This window comes from Eretmochelys imbricata, chromosome 26, assembly GCF_965152235.1.
Source record: "Eretmochelys imbricata isolate rEreImb1 chromosome 26, rEreImb1.hap1, whole genome shotgun sequence".
NCBI classification, from domain to species: domain Eukaryota; kingdom Metazoa; phylum Chordata; order Testudines; family Cheloniidae; genus Eretmochelys; species Eretmochelys imbricata.
Window position 1 is genome coordinate 14,889,977 of NC_135597.1, and position 21,618 is coordinate 14,911,594.

Sequence of the window (21,618 nt, forward strand, 5' to 3'; positions counted from 1 at the left end):
ATTTGCGTATGTCTAATTTCATGGGCAGTGGAGTGTCTGTTTCTGTTGAATCGTTTCTCTGTTCACGTGTTTGGTGGGGAGCAAATTACATGATCTCACAAATGCTCACATTTCAGCCAGATCCTCAGCTGATGTAAGTTGTTGTAGCTCCCTTGAAGTCAGCAGAGTTTTGCTGCTTCACACCAAATGAGGATCTGCCCTGTGTTGTTTATCCTATTTTCATTTCTTTATTCAGCTCTAAGGGCCAGGTTGCCAGCTGATGTAAATGGACATTGCTCCATGGGAGTCTATGGGCCAGATCCCAGCTGGGGTCAATGGGCCATCGCTCCGTGGGAGTCAATGGGCCAGATCCCAGCTGGGGTAAATCAGCATAGCTCCAGTCACAACAATGACCTATCTGCTTTACACTGTCTGAGGATCTGGCCCTTCGAGTTTAGTAAAGAGATGGAACGGGAACTGGGGCAGCACTGAAAGAAACAGAGTTTCTTATATTTGCTTCTTCATTTTCCATTCACCAATTCAAAGCTGTTAGTGCTTCCCTGCTCTGGCTGGGCGACAGCAGCCACCTCCAAAGCTAACGTGCCCCCCACCCACTCATCAGCACTGCTTTTGGCTCCTAGAGCAGCTGAGAATTTAAAGGGACGGGGCAGAGTTTGGGTCCTAAACTTACTTTAAAACAAAAAAAAAAAACCCTAATTTTCCTGATTTTGTTTTGAACGAGAATCATGGTGGCAGTGGTATTGTGTCCCCATTGACCGCTCTGTCCCTGGGGTTTGCAGAATGATGCCAGGGCTTTGCCACGCCAGGGCAGGGGTTTGCTAGGCCTGGAGAGCCCCAGAGTAAAACTGACTTCTATACAAAGGTGAAACTGACCAGTCCGTTTTCACTGGGCTGGGGGCTGTGTGTGGAGTGCCCTGCACGGTGGGGCCTTTGGACACTACTGTAATACCCCATACGTAATGCCACCGCATGAGAAAGCGGATCCAAGACCAGGCCCTTATTGAGGAGCTGAGGCTCCAAATCCAGCCGGGCCCCGGCCTGTGGCTGGTGGGTAGGTGGCATTGCCCTGGGCTGTGAGAGCTGAAAGCCTGGGTCTTTACACCTCCGGGAACACGGGTGATGGTACGGAACGCCCCGAGATTTCCCAGCTGGAACCGTGTCCAAGCTGGGCAGGCTGTTCGGGGCTGAACCAAAGCCCGGGAAACGCACAGGAGCGGGCGTGTGGCCCTGCTCCCCCTTCCACTCGCTCCCCTGCTGTAGTACAGCAGAGAGGACGAGGCTGGAGCTCGGTGCTGAGCCGAGTTTTACAGTGTCTCAGCAGCATCTTGAGCCTCCCCCAATAGACAAAATGAGCTCACGCTCATTCAGAGGCCGAGTGGGTCGGGCATTTCCCCAGAGCTCAGGAGACCTGGCTTATATTCCTAGTTCTTCCTCCACCCTGCTGGTGACTTTGGACAAATCACTGCACCCTCCATGCCTCAGTTTCCCCTCCCACGCTTGGTTTATTTACACTGTCGGCTCTTAGGGACAGGGCCTGTCTCTTGGTGTGCAGGTCCATTTCCACTGACTGCTACGGTGGCTGGTTCGAATCTGATTGCTAAGCCTTGGAACAGCAGAACAGGGCGCGCTAGGGCTAGGCTGGGCTCGTTCTTTGGGGAGGACGGGGTGCAGACTACAACTCTCTAGAATTGCTCCCGCCCCACTCCCTACGACCCCCTCAGCTGGGACCGCCCCCAAGAGCCAGTGTTCCCGCCCTGCTCCTTCCAGCACTGTCAGCTGGGGGAGAGGCCAGGATCGAAGAAGCTCTTGTCCCCCTCCTGACAGCACCCCCTGCTGGGAGAGGCTGGGACTGAAGAAGTGGGTGCACCCCATTGGCAGCACTCCTGCGGTGTTCCCGATGGTGGTCTCGAGTGGGAAGCACGATATTTTGATTAAACAGCTAGAACACTATAAAATGCTCAGCACCTTGGCACACAATGCTGCGATGGGGACGCAGAGGTGGGGCAAGGCTGTTTATTCAAGGCCAGAAGGGACCATTGTGATCATCTAGTGTGACCCCCTGTAGCGCACAGGCCAGAGGCCTGCCCACAATAATCCCTAGCGCAGATCTGTCAGACAAACAGCCCATCTTTATTTACAGTTACATTTAGCCATATTAAAACACGTCCTGTTTGCTTGAACCCAGCTCCCCAAGTGAGCGATCACTCTGGATCAGTGCTGGTCCTCGCCATTATTTACCTCTCCCTCAACGTTCGTGTCATCTGCAAACTTCTTCAGGCATGACTTTGTTTTCTTCCAGGTTATTGATAAAAATGCTAAATAGCATAGGGCCAAGAAATGATCCCTGCAGGGCCCCACTGGACACAGATCTGCTCAGTGATGAGTCCCCATTTACATTTTGAGACTTATTAGTTAGCCAGATTTTAATCCATTTACTGTGTGCTGTGTTCATTTTATAGTCTTCTAGTTTTTTAGTCAAAATGTCATAAGGTACCAGGTCAGACACCTTACAGAAGAGTAAGTACAGACACCGGAACTATTATCTTTATCAACCAAATGAAAGGGATATCGGGGTTGTTCGGCAGGATCTATTTTCCACAAACCCATGTTGATTGGCATTGATGATTATTCATATTATCCCCCTTTAGTTCTTCATTAAGCGAGTCCCATATCAGCTGCTCTATCTTGGCTGGGATCAATATCAGATTGATAGGCCTGTAATTACTCAGGTCATCTCGGTTACACTTTTTGAATAATGGCACAACATCAGCTTTCTTCTAGTCTTCTGGAACTTCCCTGTTGTTCCAAGACTTATTGAAAAGCAACATTAATGTTCTAATGACCTCCTCAGCCAGCTCTTTTAAAGCTCTTGGATGCAAGTTATTTGGACCTGCCAATTTAAAAATGTCTAACTTTAGTAGCTTCTGTTTAACATCATCCTAAGATACTAGTGAAATGGAAAGAGTGTTATCATATACTATAACTGCATCATCTGTTTTTTCAAAATACAGACAAGAAATATTTATTGAACACTTCTGCCTTTTCTGCATTATTATTGATAATTCTACTATTTCTGTCTAGTAATGAACCAATACCATGGTCAGGGTTTTTTTGTTTGTTTCTAATATACTTAAAAAACTCCAACTTATTGGCCTTAACTTTTGCTGGCCATAGAGTTAATAACATAATAACGGCCATACTGGGTCAGACCAATGGTCCATCTAGCCCAGTGTCCTCTTTTCTGACCGTAGCTGGTGCCAGATGCTTCAGAGGGAATGAACAGAACAGGGAAATTTTAAGTGATCCATCCTGTTGTCCAGTCCCAGCTTCTGGCAGTCAGAAGCTAGGAAGCAACACCCAGAGCATGGACACGGGCAGCGGGTACTGAGCACCCCCAGCTAGGGCAACACCTGACCATCTTGGCTAATAGCCATTGATGGACCTATCCTCTAGGAACTTACGGAGTTCTTTTTTTGAACCCACTTATTCTTCCTTCGCAACATCCCCTTCCTTATGTTTTTTTTTTAAACTTGCTGCCTATTAATGTCATTGGGTGACCCCTGGTTCTTGTGTTATGTGAAGGGGTAAATAACACTCACCTGTTCACTTTCTCCACACCAGTCATGATTTTATCATACCCCTCCTTAGGCGTCTCTTTTCTAAGGTGAACAGTCCCAGTCTTATTCATCTCTCCTCATGTGGAAGCTGTTCCAGACCCCTCATCTTTTTTGTTGCCCTTCTCTGCACTTTTTCAAATTCTAATAGATCTTTTTTGAGATGAGGCAACCAGAACTGCACACGGCATTCAAGGTGCGGGCGCACCATGGGTGTCTTTCTGTGTCCCTTGGCTTCTCATCAAGTTTTGACACTGCCTAGCTTCTGATTATAGGCATGACGATCAACATCCCCTTTCTTCCTTCCCCCTTTTTTTAATAGCTGCCTTTACTTCCCCTCTAAACCAGCTTGCTATTTTACCCAAGACGGCCTTCTTCTTTGATGGGGGGATTGTGGCTTTCTTGGCATCGAGTACAGTGTTCTTAACCAGCTCCCAGTGATCATTCATGTTTTACTGAGTGAATGCTTCCTCCCAGCCGATTTGGCTCCTCAGTGTTTTCAGCCCTTTTAAAGCACCAAGGGCTGGTAGATCACTGAGCTGGGCTGCCTGCACAGGCTAACGTGATGCAGAGGAAGAGGGGGTGGAATCTGCCCCTCTGAGCCCGCCCCAGTTTGCTCAACCTCGGCCTTGGAGAAGGAGAAGTCCCGCCGGCACAGCTCTGAAGTGTGGGCAGGGTTAGGGTTAAGGGTGCCAGGCACCTGGTTTCTGACCAGAAGACCGGGTTGAAAAGAGACACTGGTGGCTCCGGTCAGCAGGCTACCCGCGGCCCCGTGGCTGGGGGGCTCAGTACCCGCGGCCCCGTGGCTGGGGGGGGCTTAGCGCGCGGGGTGCGGCCCGAGCTGGGGGGGGGCTCAGTACCCGCGTGGGGGGCTTAGCACGTGGGGTGCAGCCCGAGCTGGGGGGGCTCAGTACCCGCGGGGGGGGTTAGCACGTGGGGTGCGGCCCGAGCTGGGGGGGCTCAGTACCCGCGGGGGGGGTTAGCACGTGGGGTGCGGCCCGAGCTGGGGGGGCTCAGTACCCGCGGGGGAGGCTTAGCACGTGGGGTGCGGCCCGAGCTGGGGGGGCTCAGTACCCGCGGGGGGGGGGCTTAGCGCGTGGGGTGCGGCCCGAGCTGGGGGGGCTCAGTACCCGCGGGGGAGGCTTAGCGCGTGGGGTGCGGCCCCATCTGGGGGGGGCTCAGTACCCGCGGGGGAGGCTTAGCACGTGGGGTGCGGCCCGAGCCGGGGGGGGGCTCAGTACCCGCGGGGGGGGGTTAGCACGTGGGGTGCGGCCCGAGCTGGGGGGGGCTCAGTACCCGCGGGGGGGTAGCACTTGGGGTGCGGCCCGAGCTGGGGGGGGCTTAGCGCGTGGGGTGCGGCCCGAGCTGGGGGGGGGCTTAGCGCGTGGGGTGCGGCCCGAGCTGGGGGGGGGGGGCTCAGTACCCGCGGGGGGGGGGGTTAGCACGTGGGGAGCGGGCCGAGCTGGGGGGGCTCAGTGCGCGGGGTGCGGCCCGAGCTGGGGGGTGTTCGGTACCCGCGGGGGGGGGGCTTAGCCCGTGGGGTGCGGCCGGAGCTGGGGGGGCTCGGTACCCGCGGGGGGGGGGGGCTTAGCACGCGGGGTGCGGCCCGAGCTGTGGGGGGGCTCGGTACCCGCGGGGGGGGGGGCTCAGTGCGCGGGGTGCGGCCGGAGCTGGGGGGGGCTTAGCGCGTGGGGTGCGGCCCGAGCTGGGGGGGGCTCGGTACCCGCGGTCCATGTCCAGGGGTTCGGGCCGAGGAGCCCCCCGCCTCCACTCCGCAGTAGCTGCCCCGTGCACGGGCCCGGCGGATAAATGTCCCCGCCGCTATGCCCGGCTCGGAGGGGGAGGGCCTCTGGCCCTTTAAATCCAGCGCCCCGCCCCCGCCTCGCGCTTGTTTACCGCGCGGCGCAGCCGAGCTTGCGCTCCCCGGGCCGCCAGCCCCGCCCCCTGCGCCCATTGGCCGCGGCCCGTCAGCCGCGCGCTCCGATTGGCCGGGCGGCCCGGGGGCGCGCGCGGCGAGTCAGCTGACCGCCCCGGGGGCGCGCACGCCACTCGCGGCCGGCCATGGTGGGGGGCGGGGGGCTGCGCTGGGCCGTGGCCGCGCTGTGCCTGGGCTGCGCCGCCGCGCGGGGGGGGGCCGGCGCGCGGGGGGGGCGCGCCCCGCGAGCCGCCCCCCCTCGCCCCGCCGCGCGTGCCGGGCTTCCGGCCGGAGCAGGGGGCCCGGGCCCGCGGGGGGCTGGTCCGGGCCGCGCCGGGCGCCCGCTTCCGCCCGCGCCTCTACGGCCCTGGCATGGCCGACGGCCGCTGGCCCTGGGCCCCCGCCGCGCCGGGGCCCGCCCTCCCGGTGGGCGAGGGGCGGGGCGAGCGGGCGGCCCCGCCCCCGCCGCCCTCCCGGCTGCCGGCCCCGCCGCCGGCCCCCAAGCTGCCGGCCCCGCCCTCGCCGGCCCCCAAGCTGCCGGCCCCGCCCCCGGCCCCGCCCTCTCCGGCCCCCCGGCTGCTGGCCCCGCCCCCGGCCCCGCCCTCTCCGGCCCCCCGGCTGCCGGCCCCGCCCCCGGCCCCGCCCTCTCCGGCCCCCCGGCTGCCGGCCCCGCCCTCGCCGGCCCCCCGGCTGCTGCCCCCGCCCCCGGCCCCCTGGCTGCTGCCCCCGCTGCTGGCCCTGCTGCTGGCCCTCTCCGCGCTGCTGCGGGCCCTGCAGCTCGGCTGGCTCTGGCCGCAGCCCGGGGAGCTGGGCCTGCTGCGGGGCCGCGGCTCGGAGGCGGAGCGCGAGGCCGGCCAGGCGCTGGCGAGGCCCCGGGGCCCCTTCGCCCTCTGCTCCCTGCTGCTGCTGAGCTCGCTGGCCAACGCCGCCCTGGCCGTGCTCGCCTGCTGGGCCCTGCGGGCCCTGGCCCCTGCCATCCTGGCCGCGGCCGGCTTGGTCTTCCTGCTGGCCGAGCTGCTGCCCTTCGCCGTCTGCGCGCGCTGGGGGCTGGTGCTGGCCCCCCGCGGGCGCTGGCTGACCCGGCTCTGCATGCTGCTCACCTGCCCCGTCTCGCTGCCGCTCAGCAAGCTGCTGGAGCTGGCCCTGCGACGCGACGCCAGCCCCTGCCTCCTGCGGGAGACGCTCGCGGACACGGTGCGCGGCAGCGGCCCGTACGACGAGTTGGTGCGCGAGGAGTTCAGCAAGGGCGCCCTGCGCAGCAAGACGGTGGAGGACGTGCTGACCCCGCTGGACCAGTGCTTCATGCTCAACGCCAACTCCGTGCTGGACTTCCGCAGCATGTCCATGATCATGCAGAGCGGCTACACCCACATCCCCATCTACGAGGAGGAGCGCACCAACCTGGTGGACATGCTCTACCTCAAGGACCTGGCGCTCGTGGACCCGGACGACCGCGTGCCACTCAGCACCATCAGCAAGTTCTACAACCACCCCCTGCACTTCGTCTTCAACGACACCAAGCTGGACGCCGTCCTGGAGGAGTTTAAACGAGGTAGCCGCCCCGCCCTTGGGTTGCTCGGGGCTTGGGCAGACGCACGGGTGCTCTCCCCTTGCGGTCAGTGCTGGCCCCAGTGCTCCAGCTCCGTGCTGGGGGGGTGCTGTGCTGCAGGGAGTGGGGCGACGGGAGCTCTGGACAAGGTGCTGACCCGATGCTCTGGTGCTGTGCGGGGGCCAGGCTGGGGGTGCCATAGGAGAATCGGTCCCCGCTCAGCCTGCACTGACCTCCTGGCACAGCGCAGCATTAGGGGATATTGCATTGCCTGGAGTGAGTTGGCTAGGGCCGCTTTTCCCTCTGGGTCAGTGCTGCCCCCAATGCCTGAGCATGCCGCTAGAGGCCCTGCTGGGCACTCCAGTGAGTGTCAGCACCCCGGCCGAACTTCAGCCTTCCAGCTTCAGCTGTAGGTGGCAGTCTTCTGTCCCTGCCCTAGTGTGGTGGTAACGTACACTGCCCTCTCCCGCCCTGGAGAGTGCCACGCTCTGGGAGCATAGCCTGTAGATTGGTTTGTACCAGACGCTCTGCAAATCTCCCCTGTAGAGTGGAGTGTCTTCCTATAGTCCCGCAGACTAAGCCTGAGATCAGCCTCTGTTTTATGGCCAGAGACCTCACGAAGCAAGAGTCCTAAACAGATGCTGTGTAGGTGGGGAGCCCAGTTGTTCAGTACTTGGCAACTCACAGGATACTGGACTCTTTGGTCACTTTCTGTTGAGTTTCTTCCACCCGACTTGATTCTAGCAGAAATGGTTTTGAGACACCCGCACCTTAGCCCACTTCCAACTGTTCTGAGGGCCTGTGAGCACAAATCTCTAACTCACGAGCTGAACTCTGCTGCTGAAATTATATGCAGATTGAGGGGAGGCGTGCAGGGGTAATCGGGTTGCTGGGATTTCTAAGTTCCTATGTCTCAAGGCCCCATGGTCTGTGGGGGCTGGAAGCAGGACTCTGAGCTGGCTAGAACAAATGCTTACAGGGCTGGAAACTTCCCCAAGCGCAGGGCCAGCAGAGAACACAGGGGCCTCAGGATGCTGTGACTGCTACTGTGTTCAAAGTAATGGCTAAGGAGAGGTGCCTTCTGAACGACGGGTCTGGGAACAGTGCTGAGGGGCCCCACCGTCCGGGTGCTGGGTCAGGCTCATCGCCTGGGGGTGGGGACACAGAGGGGTTGTGATGTCTCAGTGGCCATGCAGCATAGACCTCATTTGCTCAGTTGTTACCTCGTGACCCTGACATTAGTCCACTGGACCATGCTGTCTGATGCTAGAGTGCTTTATCCCCTGGCTAGTTTATCCCCTGGCCCCTCTGCACTGCTGAGACTCTTCCTAAGCTTGCAGCACTGATTCCATTAGCCAGCCAGCAAGAGGCGCTCTTGGGGCAGAGCAGAGCACGGTGTCCAGCGGTGCATGATGGTGCCCCGTGAGTAACCCTGCCGCTGGCACTGGTCTCCTGTGGCATGCTGGTGCCTGCCCATCAACTTCCCGTGGGGAGTAAACCCTGCGTATCGTACCTGGGGCCCACGGTCAGCAGAGTGCCAGGGTTGCAGTGGCAGGCTGAGCTTTCCTGTGCCAAGGAGGCCTGAGACACCAGGCCCAGCTGATGCTCTGGGGGATGTTTATGCTGTCTGCTCTGGCACAAGAACGTCCGAAAGCACCTTTCTCGTATATCCCTGCAGATAGCCACCTGCCCCGGGCAAGCAGTGTCTGCATGATCCGAGTGAGAAACCGTGAGATCGTTCCTGGGCAGCCAGTGAAAACTGCCCTCAGCTCAGGGGCTTAGCTGGGCTCTGACTGCTGGGAGTTAAGGTGCAACCACCACGGGGCAGCTCATGCCTCGTCTGCTGCTGCGGGGTTTTCTGCACCGCCCTCTGAAGCAGCTGGGATACTGGGCTACGTGGGCCTGGGCTCTGCTCCAGTCTGGCACTTCTGGTGCTTTATCGTCTCCTCCCCATGGTAACAAAGCTCTGGGAGGTACCTCCGTGTGCAGGATTGCAACCTCTCCAGCCATGCCACGCGCCAGCCACCTGCGCCAGGGCTGCCAGACCAGCTCTGGAAGCTCGCCCGGTCGGGGGAATCCTGGGGGCTGCGGAGCAGGTCATAGTCCCCACCCTTGTGGAAGTTCTGCCCTAGCTATCCCCGCCACCCCCATCAGCCGGACCCCCTCGGAGCCCACGCGCAGGCTGACGGGAATTGCAGACGTTCCTCTGGTACCTGCGGGTGCCTCTTGGGAACATCAGATGTTCCCGGTGGGGTTTCTCTTGGCCTCCTGGGAGGGCACAGCTGGGCAGTGGAGTGAGCTGAAGGACTGTAAAATCTTTAACAGAGAGAGCTTTGCTCCCAAGTGGTTCGTGGGTGTCTGAGTTGCATGTGGTTGGCAAAAACTAAGCGAACCACACGGTGTTTTAAACAGCCTGATTGCAAACCCTGCCCCGTCATGGCTGCTTCGTGGGCATGGTGCTCTCCTTGCCCGGCTGCAGAGCCTGGTGGACAACAACCAGCAGAAAAGCCCTTTTGTCCTGACCTCCCCCAAGGTAGTGCCAATTTCAGTACAGTCAGGAAAAGCCCTCCTTCCCTGTGGGTCCTGGGGAAGGTCACCTTCAAAGCCAGGCTCTTCCCTCCCACAGGGTGGGGATAGGCTGTACGTCCCCAGGCCTGCTGGGCTCCAGGGCACGGGCAGGCAGGTCTGGCTTTGGTCTCTGCGGGGAGAGCGTTTTGCATGAGCCAGGGCCCACTGCTGCCATGGAAACATCTGGCAGGGCCAGCTCGTTGCCTCCGTGACCTCGGCGTCACTGCAGGGATCTGGCCGCTCCCACGGCTGAGTGCATGTCACCTGCTCCGCGCTCCCCAGGGCCCTCGGAGCAGGCTGCTTCACTCCTGGCTGGAGGCAGGGGAGGGGGGGATCCATGGGTCTGGTGTCGAGCCCCAACTCCTGTCCCAGCCATAATGAGGGAGGAGCCTCTCCGTCTGAATGCTCTGCAGCTCTCACATGTCAAAGCCAGCACTGGACCAGGGGGCCTCCAGCCAGCTCCTGGGGCCCCCCTGGCTAAAGAGAAGTCAGGGCAGGGAGACCTCGCTCTAATGCTGGGGGCAGGGCAATGGGTGGCTGGCCTGGCTAAGGCACTGGACTGGGCTGTAGGAGGCCTGAATTCAAGCCAGGCTCTGCCACTGACCTCCTGTGACCCTGGGCAAGTCCCTTCACCTCCCCAGGCCTGTAAGAGAGAGAACTCTGTTGTCTCTCTTGGGGTGCGGCCTGTCTCGAACAGGGTCTGTGCAGTGCCTGGCACAGCGGGGGCCCTTCCGGACTGCTGGGGTCCGAGTGCAAAGCAGACCGGCTCTGCTTGGCCCCTCACCTCTGTCAGAAGGCCGCTTGTTGTTGTGCCTTTTATAGGCTGTGCCCCCAGCCCTGGCAGCTTGCGTCATGTCCGAGTCTAAGGACATGCGAGCTCTGAAGTAGCAGCCCACCCACAGTGTCTGTACGGCGTTAATCCAGGGCCGGTCCCTGCAAAGTCTTCCAGGAGCGGGTGGCCTCCTCAGCAAACGTGCACGGCTGGATATCTGGGAACACCTGGCCAAGGGGCTAGAGAGAGGACACAAGCCTGCAGCGGGTCAAAGCCGTTCACCTGAGCCCTGGAGGGCGCTGGCAGGAGAGGAGTACATCCTGTTTGCTGAGCTCAGACAGCCCGAGCTGAAACCCGGTGTGTGTGAGAACAGCTCGGGGAGACCCCACAGAGCAGAGCACGACCTGCACCCACGTGTACTGCCCATGCTGCGGGGGCACTGAGATCAGCACAAGGAGCCCTGTGACTCAGGCTTCAGCTGAGACAAACCCACGTGGGCAGGGCTGGGGGCGATGCCAGGCCTATTAACGTTGCCTGGTGTGCCCAAAGGCCCACTCCTTTGCTGGAGCACCTCACTGGGGGCAGGGCGTCTGGGTGGCTTCTCCTGCCATGCTGCTTCCAGCGTGCCACTCTCTTTCCCCCATCCTCAGGTATGTCCTGGCTGGCTGGCTGGCTGGCTGGCAGCAGGTGTGAATGAAAAGTGCTCCTTTGCCCAATCACCACTGATTTCTCCTGTTTCCAGAGCACTGTCAGTCAGCACGCCTGGGTTCTGCTGTGAGCTCTGGGAGGGAAGTGGGGATGGGGCTGGCAGTCAGCCCTCCTGGGTTCTGTGCCCAGCTCTGCTACTGACTTATGTTGTGGCGTTGGTCAAGTCACTCCCCCCACTTCTCTACCTCTGTTCCCCCTCCGTAGAGTGCAGGTGACAATAGAGATGCATGTCACTAAGTGCTCTGAGCTCCTTAGAAGTGTGATAGGAGCTCAGAGCATTTGTTACGCCATTGTACTGCAGTAAAACCAGCTCTCCCAGGCCAGAGACGTGGGATCGGCAGCAAGAGACCAGTCTTCTCGGCCTACCTGCTGAGCACTCTCGGGCCAGAGCCCAACTCTGCTGCATGTGCAGCCTGGATGGTGTCACCAGCCTGAAGCAGCTGAGATAACTTGCATCCAAGAGTTTGAAAAGAGCTGGCTTAGGAGCTCACTGGACCTTTAACATTGATTTTCATTAACTCCTGGAGCCCTGAGAGAAGCTAATGTTGTGCCAGTATTTAAATAGGGTAAACTGGATGACCGAGACAATCACAGACCTGTCACTCACACCGATCCTGCGCAGGGTAATGGAGTGGCTGATCCAAGACTGGAATAATAAAGAATTAAAGGAGGGTGATATAATTAATGCCAATTAACATGGGTTTATGGAAAATCCATCCTGTCAAACAAATCTGATGTCTTTTTGGATGAAATTACAAGGTTGGTTGGTAGAGGTAACAGTGCTTCTGTCAGGCATTTGATTTAGTACAGCACAGCATTGCTGATCAAAAACTGGAAGGACATACAATTAACCTGGCACATGTTAAATGGATTAAAAGCTGATAGGTCTCAAAATGAGAGAGACAAAGTGGGTGAGATAATCTCTTTCACTGGACCCACTTCTGTGGGTGAGAGAGAGGAGCTCTTCAGGGCTTGGAAAGGTACTCAGGGTGTCCCAGCTCATACCAGGCGGAAGGGGTTGGTGTGCGTAAGGAGTTACACCTGTCGTGTTGGAAGAGACCATTCAGGATGAAGTGGGCAGTTAACACCTCTGCAGTCATGGGACAGCAGACAGATTGTTGGAATGAGACAGGCACTAGGTGTCTCTACTGAGTGCATGGTTTCTAGTGTCTAGCAGAGTTAGGAATTGAAGGTCGCAGGCTTGTCTTTTGAAGGTGTTGTGCAGGCTTCTCTTGAAGACAAGAACTGATGGGTCGGAGGCAGGCTGATCGCTTTGTGAAGAGTGTTCACCCACAGGGTGTGTTTGTGTTTTAGCATGTTCCTGGGTGAGTTAATTGGAGAGCGCAGTGATTGGCTGGTTTCACCCACACAGTTGTTGGGGCGTTTAGTGCTGTGACAGGCCTGCGTAGGACCCATGGACACCTGTCAAGAGGTGTGTGGTCAGGGGTGTTGATCATCGTAGCAGTGGAGATGTGTCTGCAGGTTTTGCAGCAGTTGTTCTGTGTGGGGAGGGATAGCTCAGTGGTTTGAGCATTGGCCTGCTAAACCCCGGGTTGTGAGTTCAGTCCCTGAGGGGGACATTTAGGGATCTGGGGCAAAAACTGGGGATTGGCGGGTTGGACTAGATACCTCCTGAGGTCCCTTCCAACCCTGATGGTCTATGACAGGCTCTGGTGCTGCTTAGAGGTCCTGGTCTGTGGGGAGCTGGCTTCTGATGATGAGATTAGCCGGTTGTTTGAAGGCTGGAAGAGGAGGGTTTGGGAAAGATTTGTTTCAGGATGAGGTCTCTGTCGAGTATGGATTGTAATTGTTTGATGATATCCCATTTGGGTTTCAAGGTGGGGTGGTAGGTGACAACTAGGGGTGTGTGGTCAGTGGGGGTCTCAAAATGTAACTGTAAACAGGGAATACTCATTGGATGGGTGTGTTTCTAGTGGGGGCCCGCAGGGATCGGTTCTTGGCCCTATGCGATTTAATATTTTTATCAGTGACCTGGGAGAAAACATAAAATCATCCCTGATCAAGTTTGCAGATGACCCAAAAATTGGGAGAGTGGCAAATAATGAAGTGAACAGGTCGCTGATAGAGAGAGACCTGGTTTGCTTGGAAACTGGGCTTAAGCAAACAGAATGTGTTTTAATACAGCTAAATGTAAATGTACACATCTGGGAGCATTGACTGCAGGCCATGTTTTCAGGATGGGGGACTTTCTTGGGAAAAAATAACTCTGGAGAAGATATGGGGGTTAATCAGCTAAACATGAACAAGCAATGCAATGCTGTGGCCAAAGGGCTAATGCAATCCTGGGATGTAGACGGAGGAATCTCCAGCAGAGGGGCGATTTTCCCTCTGTATTTGGCACTGGTGCAACCGCTGTTGGGATCCGGTGTCCGGTTCTGGTGCCCACAGTTCAGGAAGGATGTTGATCAATTGGAGGGGGGCAGAGAAGAGCCACGAGAATGATCAAAGGATTAGAAAACCTGCCTGAGAGTGAGAGATTCAAGGATCTTAATTGATTTAGTTTAACAAAGAGACTTGATCCCAGCCTATCAGTACCTACGTAGGGAACAAAGATTTCATACTGGGCTCTTCAGTCTAGCAGAGGAAGATCTGACACCATCCAATGGCTGGAAGTTGAAGCGAGACAAATTCAGACTGGAAATAAGGTGCACATTTGTAACGGGGAGGGTAATTACCCAGTGGAACAATTCACCATGGATCATGGTGGATTCTCCGTCGCTGTCCAGTTTGAAATCAAGGCTGGCTGTGTTTCCAGACGCGCTGCTCTAGGAGGTGTTGTGGGGCAGTTCTCTGGCTGGTGCTGTACAGAAGGACCACCCTGTTCAGTGATGTGGGCAGTATGCTGAGGCGTGTGGCACCTCCCCAGGCAACATACACAACCCAAAAGGTGTCCTCCATGTGTATGACCTCACCCGTACGGTGCACACAAACTCCCCCCGCATGGAGGGTGCTGTTTGGCAGAGCAAAGTGGTGCGCAGCCAGACGGAATGGTCCTGAGGATCTGGCCCGCAGGTTGCCAGTTGGACCCCCGTGTCCCTTCTGTTGGAGTCTGTGAGTCCCGTAGTCAGAGAATGGGAAGAAGGCAGGGCTGGATACCAGCCACCTGAGGGCTCCCCAAGAACAAGCACCCCACGCATCCCTCTCGGCTCCCTGGAGTGTACTGTGGTCCCTGGCCTGTGCGCGGCGCTGCTGAGCCCCAGCCGGGAGAGGGAAGGCCCTGCTCCGAACAGGGCCCTTGAGGAAAATCTCTCCCTTGGCCATCTTCGCTGCTGCAATGTCCGGCCTGGGAGTGGGGGGACAGAGAGTGCTGGGGGGCAGGAGAAGGAGGCTGCCGCCTAGCCCCTTGCTCTGCCCCACCCTTCCTCTGCTGCTCCGTAGTTATTTATAAAAAGCTGCGTCAGGATGGAGAGGCAGAGTTCTCTAGTGGTCAGAGCATGAGGCTGGGAGCTGGGCTCCTGGGTTCTCTTCCTGACTTGCTGGGTAGCCTTGAACCTCTGAGGCCTCCCTGGCACCTGTAGCAAGCTGTGTAACCCGCCCCCCAGGCAAATCACACCTGGCCATCGTGCAGAAGGTGAACAACGAGGGTGAGGGCGACCCCTTCTACGAGGCCATGGGGCTGGTGACACTGGAGGACGTCATCGAGGAGATCATCAGGTCGGAGATCCTGGACGAGTCGGACGACTACAGTGAGTGAGCCCCGTCCGGCGCGCCCAGCAGCTTGGCTCGGGTCTGGGGGGCTGCAGAGTCAACCCCGGGGACAGCAGTGGCAGGCGGGCAGTGCTCCGGGTGCATTGTTCTGTGCAGGCGGCTCCGCGCCTCCCTATCCCCCAGCCCCTTCTCCTCCCCCCGGCCCAAGCCAGGCTGACAGCAGAATGCGAATTCCCCCAGGACTGCCCCCAAGCTCTTCCTCAGGAGAGCGGGGAACGTGGGTTGCCCACAGTCCATTCCTAGCTGTGGGCTCAAGCAGTTAGTGGGAGCATGGGGAGCCTCGCTGCAGTGCTGTATTCCCAGCTGTCGCTGTTTCCTGCATGACTTAAAGCAAGTCCCTTCCCTGTCTGTGCCTCGGTTTCCCTGTGTAAGGTGGGAGGTGCTGAGGTGCCTTTGCACTGTGCTTTGGGATCATCGGCCTGCAGCTGCCCTGGGGATCCCCAGAGTCCGGGGACCAGGTTTATGCTGCCGGCTGGTGTGACGCTGGCTCGGCCTGCCCTGTCCCCTTCTCTCGTGCCCTAGAGGAGAACAAGGTGCGGAAGAGGCCGGCCCCCATGGGCACCCTGCTGGAGCACAGGAAGGAAGATTTCTCCTTGTTCAAGGGCTCTGACGACGAGCACAAGGTGAAGATCTCCCCGCAGCTCTTGCTGGCCACGCAGCGCTTCCTATCCCGAGGTGAGTCAGGGCAGGGAGCCCGCCGGCCATCCCTCCCTGTGCCCAGGGGAAAGGCCCAGGGGCATCTCCAGGCTGATTGCTGGCAGGAGAGGGCTCTGGGCTCCCCCTGGCCTGCCTCCCCGGCAGACTGCTGCCAGTCCGACCCCGTTACGCACAGCGCAGTCCGTCCCCTGGGCTTGGGGCAGGGGGAGCAACTGGGGCCCGTCCCTCAAACTCCCTGCAGGGGCGCGGCCTGTCCCTGGAGCCGGCGGCTCAGGCTGGGTTCTCTGCCCCTCGCTCCCCACCAGAGGTGGATCTGTTCAGCCCGGCCCGCGTCTCCGAGAAGGTCCTGCTGCACCTCCTGAGGCACCCCAGCGTCAGCCAGGAAGTGAAATTCAACGAGCGCGACCGCCTGGCCCCTGAGCACTACCTGTACCAGCACGGCCAGCCGGTCGACTACTTCGTCCTGGTCCTGCAGGTACCGGCCTGCCCCTGCTACCCCCCGAGATCAGATCCGCCAGCCGGCAGGGCCCTGGGCTGGTTTCTGGCCCTGGCTGTGGCCTCGGGCACGTCCCTGTCCTCCTCCGCGCCTCTCTTCCCCTCCCGCGCTCCATTTTCACCGGACCGGGCAGCACCCTGCACAGCCGAGCCCTGATCTCGCTGCTCTGCTGCACACGCCTAGGAGTGCGGGGAGCCAGGCTGTGGGTTGGCGCAGGGTTCGCAAGCGCGTTGGCTCTTGGGAGGCCGGCTGGGGGGCAATGCCAGCTTGGCAGCAGGTCTGGGCAGAGAGCCGGGCGGGCACTGACTGCCCACCCTGTGACGGTGGAGCCTCTGCCCCGCTGGGCTGGGGCAGGCGCCTCTGGTGAGCAGCTGGCCAGTGCTGCCCCTGACCTGCGGCCCTCTCCTCCGCAGGGCAGGCTGGAAGTGGAGATCGGGAAGGAGGGGCTGAAATTCGAGAACGGCGCGTTCACCTACTACGGCGTCTCGGCGCTGATGGCGCCCTCCTCGGGTGAGCACCTGCGTCCGGCCACCGGCAGCGGGGCTGGGCCCCGGGGCCTGGCGCCCGCTCTCTGGGCTGGGGCTGCAGCGCTGCAGAGTCGCCGCGGGGCCACGGGTGTGCCCCGCCCCCGAGAGCCCGGTGCTGGGGGGAGTCCAGGCCCCGAGTTCTGCACGGCTCCTGGCCTGGCTGGCTGGTAGCAGAAGGGGTGGTGAGCCTGGCTGTGTGGCCATAGGCCAGGGGCGGGGAGACCTGGAGACCAGGTTCCTTCCCAACCAGCCGTTGGGGTGTTGGGCTCCCCGCTGGCTTCCCGTCCCTCTGGCCCCTGATTTCTGCCTGCCAACAGTTCACCAGTCGCCAGCGTCCACCCTGCGGCCGAACCAGTGTGAGCAGCCGCTCGACTGCAGCGAGAACACCGCCTGCCCGCCGTACTGCCCCGACTACACCGTCCGGGCACTCACCGACCTGCAGTTCATCAAGGTAAGGGCTGCCCGCTGGCGTTGGAAACGCCGCTGTTTCAGCTGGGCTGGGAGCTGCCAGCCCTAACCCTGGGGGAAAAGAGCCGGGTTTTTAGGGCCCTACAGACGCGCACCTTTGTGCTCTCGGTGCCGGGCTTGCCAAGGTGATAAGCCGCTGCACGGTGTGATCCTTGCCACAGCCACACTGCCCCCTCACTTGGGTGAATGGGTGTGCAGCCTCACCCTGCCCTCGGGAAGGAGCAGCAAGCCGGGACTGCTACCTCCTGCTAGGGTTCCAGCACTGGCTCTCCCCTAGGACCATCTGGGTTCAGATTCGGAGCATGCCACAAGTGAAACGACTCTGCTGGTGCTCAGCCGTTCCTTGGGTCTCTGGCCACGTCCCCCTGTGCTTGAAGGAGAGCCGGGACCTGTGGGAGGTACACAGCATCCCAAACCCTGGGGTGTCCCTGGTGGCACTGTGCTTTGGGGCAGCCTCTCTCCCCTCGTGATTGCGCACCTCTGCCTCCTCCCTGGCTGGGAGACCCCACCTCTGGGGACGCCTATGGGGTGCTTTGCCCCATCCCTGCTCTGGTCCCCTTTTCTCAGGAATCATGCGCCCCTCTGGGTCTCTCTTGCTTTCCCACACAGCAGCCTTTCTGGAGCCGCTGCACCCATCTAGCCTGGCCCCGGGTGAGCACCATCCCTCCAGGGAGGGCTGGCTGGAGCCCCAACAGCACCCAGCCCTGTGGCTGGAACCTGGGCCCCTGCCAGGAAAGGGGAGCACCCAGGCCTCTGTGCCCGGGGTGGGCTTGCGCGCTCAGGGCTCTGGCTCACCTCCCCCAGGTGACCCGGCTGCAGTACCTCAACGCCCTGATGGCCTCCAGGATACAGCCGTCCCCCCAGTCGCCCGACAGCGTGGAGCTGAAGATCGTCCCCAACAGCCAGACGAAGCTCCTGGACGACAGGAACACTGTGCCAGGTACCGTGGTCGGTGCCCAGGGGACTTGGTGCAAACGCATTCTCCGAGGCTGCCATGCAGCACTGGAGGTCCGCTTAGCTGGCGTTCGCTGGAGTGGCCCAAAGCACAGCACCCTGGGGGCTGCTCGGGGGGGCACACGCCAGGCCTCCATGTGCCCAGTGCAGATGGGCTGGGCAGGCTGTGGCCAGCTCCAGAGCTCCCAGACCCCGTCCTGGCTGCTGCGTGAGGACTCGGGATCCGAGCCCAGCGGGCTGCCTGCACCCATCCCTTCCTGCTCTCCCCACTGCTGCATGCAGGTCTGCATTTAACCCCTTCGCTGCTGCCCACGCAGGCGGGGCTCTCCGCAGCAGTGGCTGTGTCTGGTGTCTCGGCCAGGTTTCCTTTCGCTCGCCGACTGGCTGCGTGTCTCTGTGTTGGAGGACGAGGCGGCCTGTGCCCTGAGCTCCTCCCCCAGCTACGAACCCTCATGCTGCAGGGCGTGACGGAAGGGGTCAGGAAGGAACTTCCCCGGGGCAGGCGACTCCAGAATTGGTCACAGGGAGGCCTGGTCCGGGCTGGCTGGGCTCATTCTCTGACCCAGCTGGAAGGCAGCACGCTGCGCTCCCGGGGATGGAGGGTCTGTAGGGCTGAGGACGGGGATGTCTGGAGTCAGTGCCCGTCTCCAGCGTCCCCTGGAATGGCCCGGTGCTGCCCAGTCTTGTGTGCCCCATTTCACCTCTCCGTGCCCAGCACCCCTGCAGTGACCTGGGGACCCCGGCCTCTCCCAGCCCCCTCAGCAGGTGCTCCCCATCTCTGCTGTTCTCCACAGGAAGCAGCTGAGGGTTGCTTGGTAGCTGCTGGGAGCATGTGCTGGCGGGCACTCCCCAGCTCGGCCGATAATCCCGCCCGCGTGTCGTGTCTTTCACTCTCTCTTCCCTCGTTTTCAGCGGCTGACCATCTCTCTCTTGTGCTCTGTCCAGCCACGCGCTCTCTCTTGAGCACCCCTGAGCTCTGCAGTTGATGGCAGGTTCTGCGCGATCCCTGGGGTTACTGATGGGCAGGAGGTAAATATCTGGACCTTTGTCCGCTTGGTACAGCAGGGTTCTCCCCCTGCTCTGCTCGGGGTGGGGAGGGTTCCCTTCGATCTGCTCTGACTCCCAGGCCTGGGAGCTGTGACTGGTGCAGGGGCCTGGCCAGTCCCCAGGGGCTGGCTGTCTCCGTCCTAATCCTGTGGCTGCCGGATGCTCATGCACCATCGCAGTGACGCCCCCTGCAGCCGAGGTGCAGAGCAGTTCCCGCAGGCAGGGTGCTGGCGGCCCAGCGTGGCCAGCACGCTCGGCCTTCCCTTCTGCTCAGCCAGGGAGCCATGGCCCCCAGCACAAGCCTTGTTCCCTGCTCGGGCTGGTGAACGGGGCCCCAGGCCCTGGGTGGTGGGTCAAGAGGGGAATTAGCCCCCCGCGTTCCTGGCTCCCGTGGTCCAGTCCGGGTCACGGCACTGCAGCACAGCCCGAGCTCCAGGACACGGCCGTGGGGGGGTGGGGGGGCAGGGGGTTGAGCTGGAGCCGTCTCCCTGGTTACACTGACTGCTGGCAGGAGCTCCTGGGCCCAGCCTTGCAGCAGGCAGCGTGGCCTACTGGGCTGAGACCTGGATCTAGTCCCAGCTCTGCCACTGGCCTGTGCGTGACCTTGGGCAAGTCCCTACCCTTCCCCCCGCCTCAGTTTCTCCATCTGTGCAAGGGCTTTTGGGATCTGTGGGTCCTAGAGATCTGGGGCCAAATGGGCGTGTAATGGCTGCTCTCTCTGCTCTGGTACCAGGAAAAAGCAGCCAGCCGCTTGGGGAAGACGAGAGCACGGGCATGGAGCCCCTTCCCCCCGCAGGACCCACTGATGTCAGCGCGAGAGCTCTAGGCTAGCATCCTCCCGGCTGTCCTAGCCGCCCCTTGGCTGGGAGTTGGTCCTCGGGGACTCTCCTGACAGCAGCAGTAATCTCATGGGGCGGGATGCCCCAGACGCCCTCCGCACCCCCCTGCTGCCCTGAAGGATGCCAGCCACTTGGACTCTGCTCCAGAGGATCTCGCTGCATCAGGACCAACTGCCAGGGCAGCCAGAGCTGGATTCCAGTCCACGGGAGATCGCCCCAGTCCCCCCTCAGTGGCCGGAGCCCTGGGCAGCGTCTGTGCCAACAAACCTCCAGGGAGCAGCGTGCCCAGATCGAACCAGACCTGCTGGGGGCACCTGGCGAGCTGGGTGGGGGCCGCAGGAGAGATGCAGGTGGCGGGTTGTGGGCTGGTTCCTCCATGGGGTGCCCTGTGTGTGTCCCTGGACTGGGCATTCCTCTCCTTGGTGTGTTCTCTGCCAGGCTGCCCTGGGCTGTCCCTCCTCTGCCAGCATCAGCCTGGGCCATTCCCCTGTGCCCGCCAAGCCAGCTGTGCTCCAGGAGTCCTGCTGGGATTCCTTGACCTGCCCCAGGGCAGAGCCGTGTGATCAGCTACCTGTCTAGGCTTCCCTCCCCATGGGGCGCTGGGTGCCACCCCACCCCGGCCACTCAGTGCGAAACACCCTGCCCTCCTGAGCCAGGGCCCATCGCCACCAGCCCCTTCCAGCGGCTGCCAGCAGAGAGCCCACACGGCAGGCTGGGAGCTCTGGCCTTGCCAGTCTTCACAAGTGGGCCCCGGTGGGGCTGCCCATCCGTCAACTGGGCTGATTGCTGGGGGGCACAGTCCTTGCAGCCCTCCCCTGCCCTACCCCCCAAGGATGAGCGATCACAGGGGCCCCAGGCACCTGGTGCCTTGATTGCAGACGGCGTCAGATGGTCTCCCGAGCAGCCCTATGGACCGGAGATCCCCACACGTGGGCGCAGGGACATTGCTTGGCCGCCAGCCCCGGAGAGCTCGCGGCCGCCAGGGGGCTAAAGCTCTGCCATGGACGCAGTCCGCCTGCAGCCGGGCCCGCCCCTCGTCCGGGCGCAGGGCCGCTAGCCGCAGCACAGGGCGCCGGGCCGGACACCTGCCTTGTGTGCTCATCTCCACCACCAGTGTGTTCAGTCCGTGTGAAGCTGGGCGCCAGGAGCCGAGTGTCTCCGGAGCGGCAGAGCCCGGCGAAGAGCCGGGGCCACGCAGGTAAAGGAGTTGTAATCTGCCCTGTCGTGTCTGTGCCGTTCCCAGGGACTGCGCGCCGCGTGGGGGGGGCTGACAGGCTGCAGAGCGGGGAGAGTCCTGGCTGGATCTTAGGGCACAAGGTAGGTGCTGCAGTTAAGTGGGGTGGGGGGGTGGAAACGGGGGGCTGGGGGGCTTCCATCTTTCTCGGCCAGAGCCGGAGTGGCCTGAGCTGTCAGGGCTCCTCTCGGCCAGAGGACCAGGCTTTTTGTGAAGGCTCCCGCAGGGGCTCCCCGCGAGGGGCGCCCGCCCCCCATAGTGCCCTGCGTTAACCCCCAAGAGCAGACCCACCACCTCCAGGGGGTGACCCACCTGGCACAGGGCAGGAAACGCCCATCCCAGGGCCCAGGCGAGTCACTTTCCCGCCCCACTCTGCGCCTTGCGGGAGTGAAAGGAGGTGCCCGGGCCGGGTGCTCTCCTGGAGGGGGGGGCCGCCTGCTGGCACAGTTCATGCGGTGCTGCCCTGCGTTGGGGGGGGAAGGGGAATACCTGGCGTGACCCAATCAAGCTGAGATCCAGCCCCCCCGTCTGCCCCACCTAG

The 21,618-nt window shown here is 60.8% G+C and overlaps 1 protein-coding gene across 1 annotated transcript; it reads left to right on the forward strand.

Annotated features, from left to right (window-relative positions):
• The first annotated feature begins 969 nt into the window (after positions 1 to 969).
• CNNM3 (cyclin and CBS domain divalent metal cation transport mediator 3) lies at positions 970 to 21,060 on the forward strand. The gene is made up of 10 exons (XM_077805572.1): positions 970 to 1,047; positions 5,482 to 7,081; positions 14,690 to 14,833; positions 15,378 to 15,530; positions 15,818 to 15,987; positions 16,422 to 16,518; positions 16,853 to 16,986; positions 17,808 to 17,943; positions 18,870 to 18,986; positions 19,738 to 21,060. The coding sequence occupies exons 1-9, from the start codon at positions 970 to 972 to the stop codon at positions 18,941 to 18,943; spliced, it is 2,586 nt and encodes an 861-aa protein (XP_077661698.1). The 3' UTR covers positions 18,944 to 18,986; positions 19,738 to 21,060.
• Positions 21,061 to 21,618: the final 558 nt, after the last annotated feature.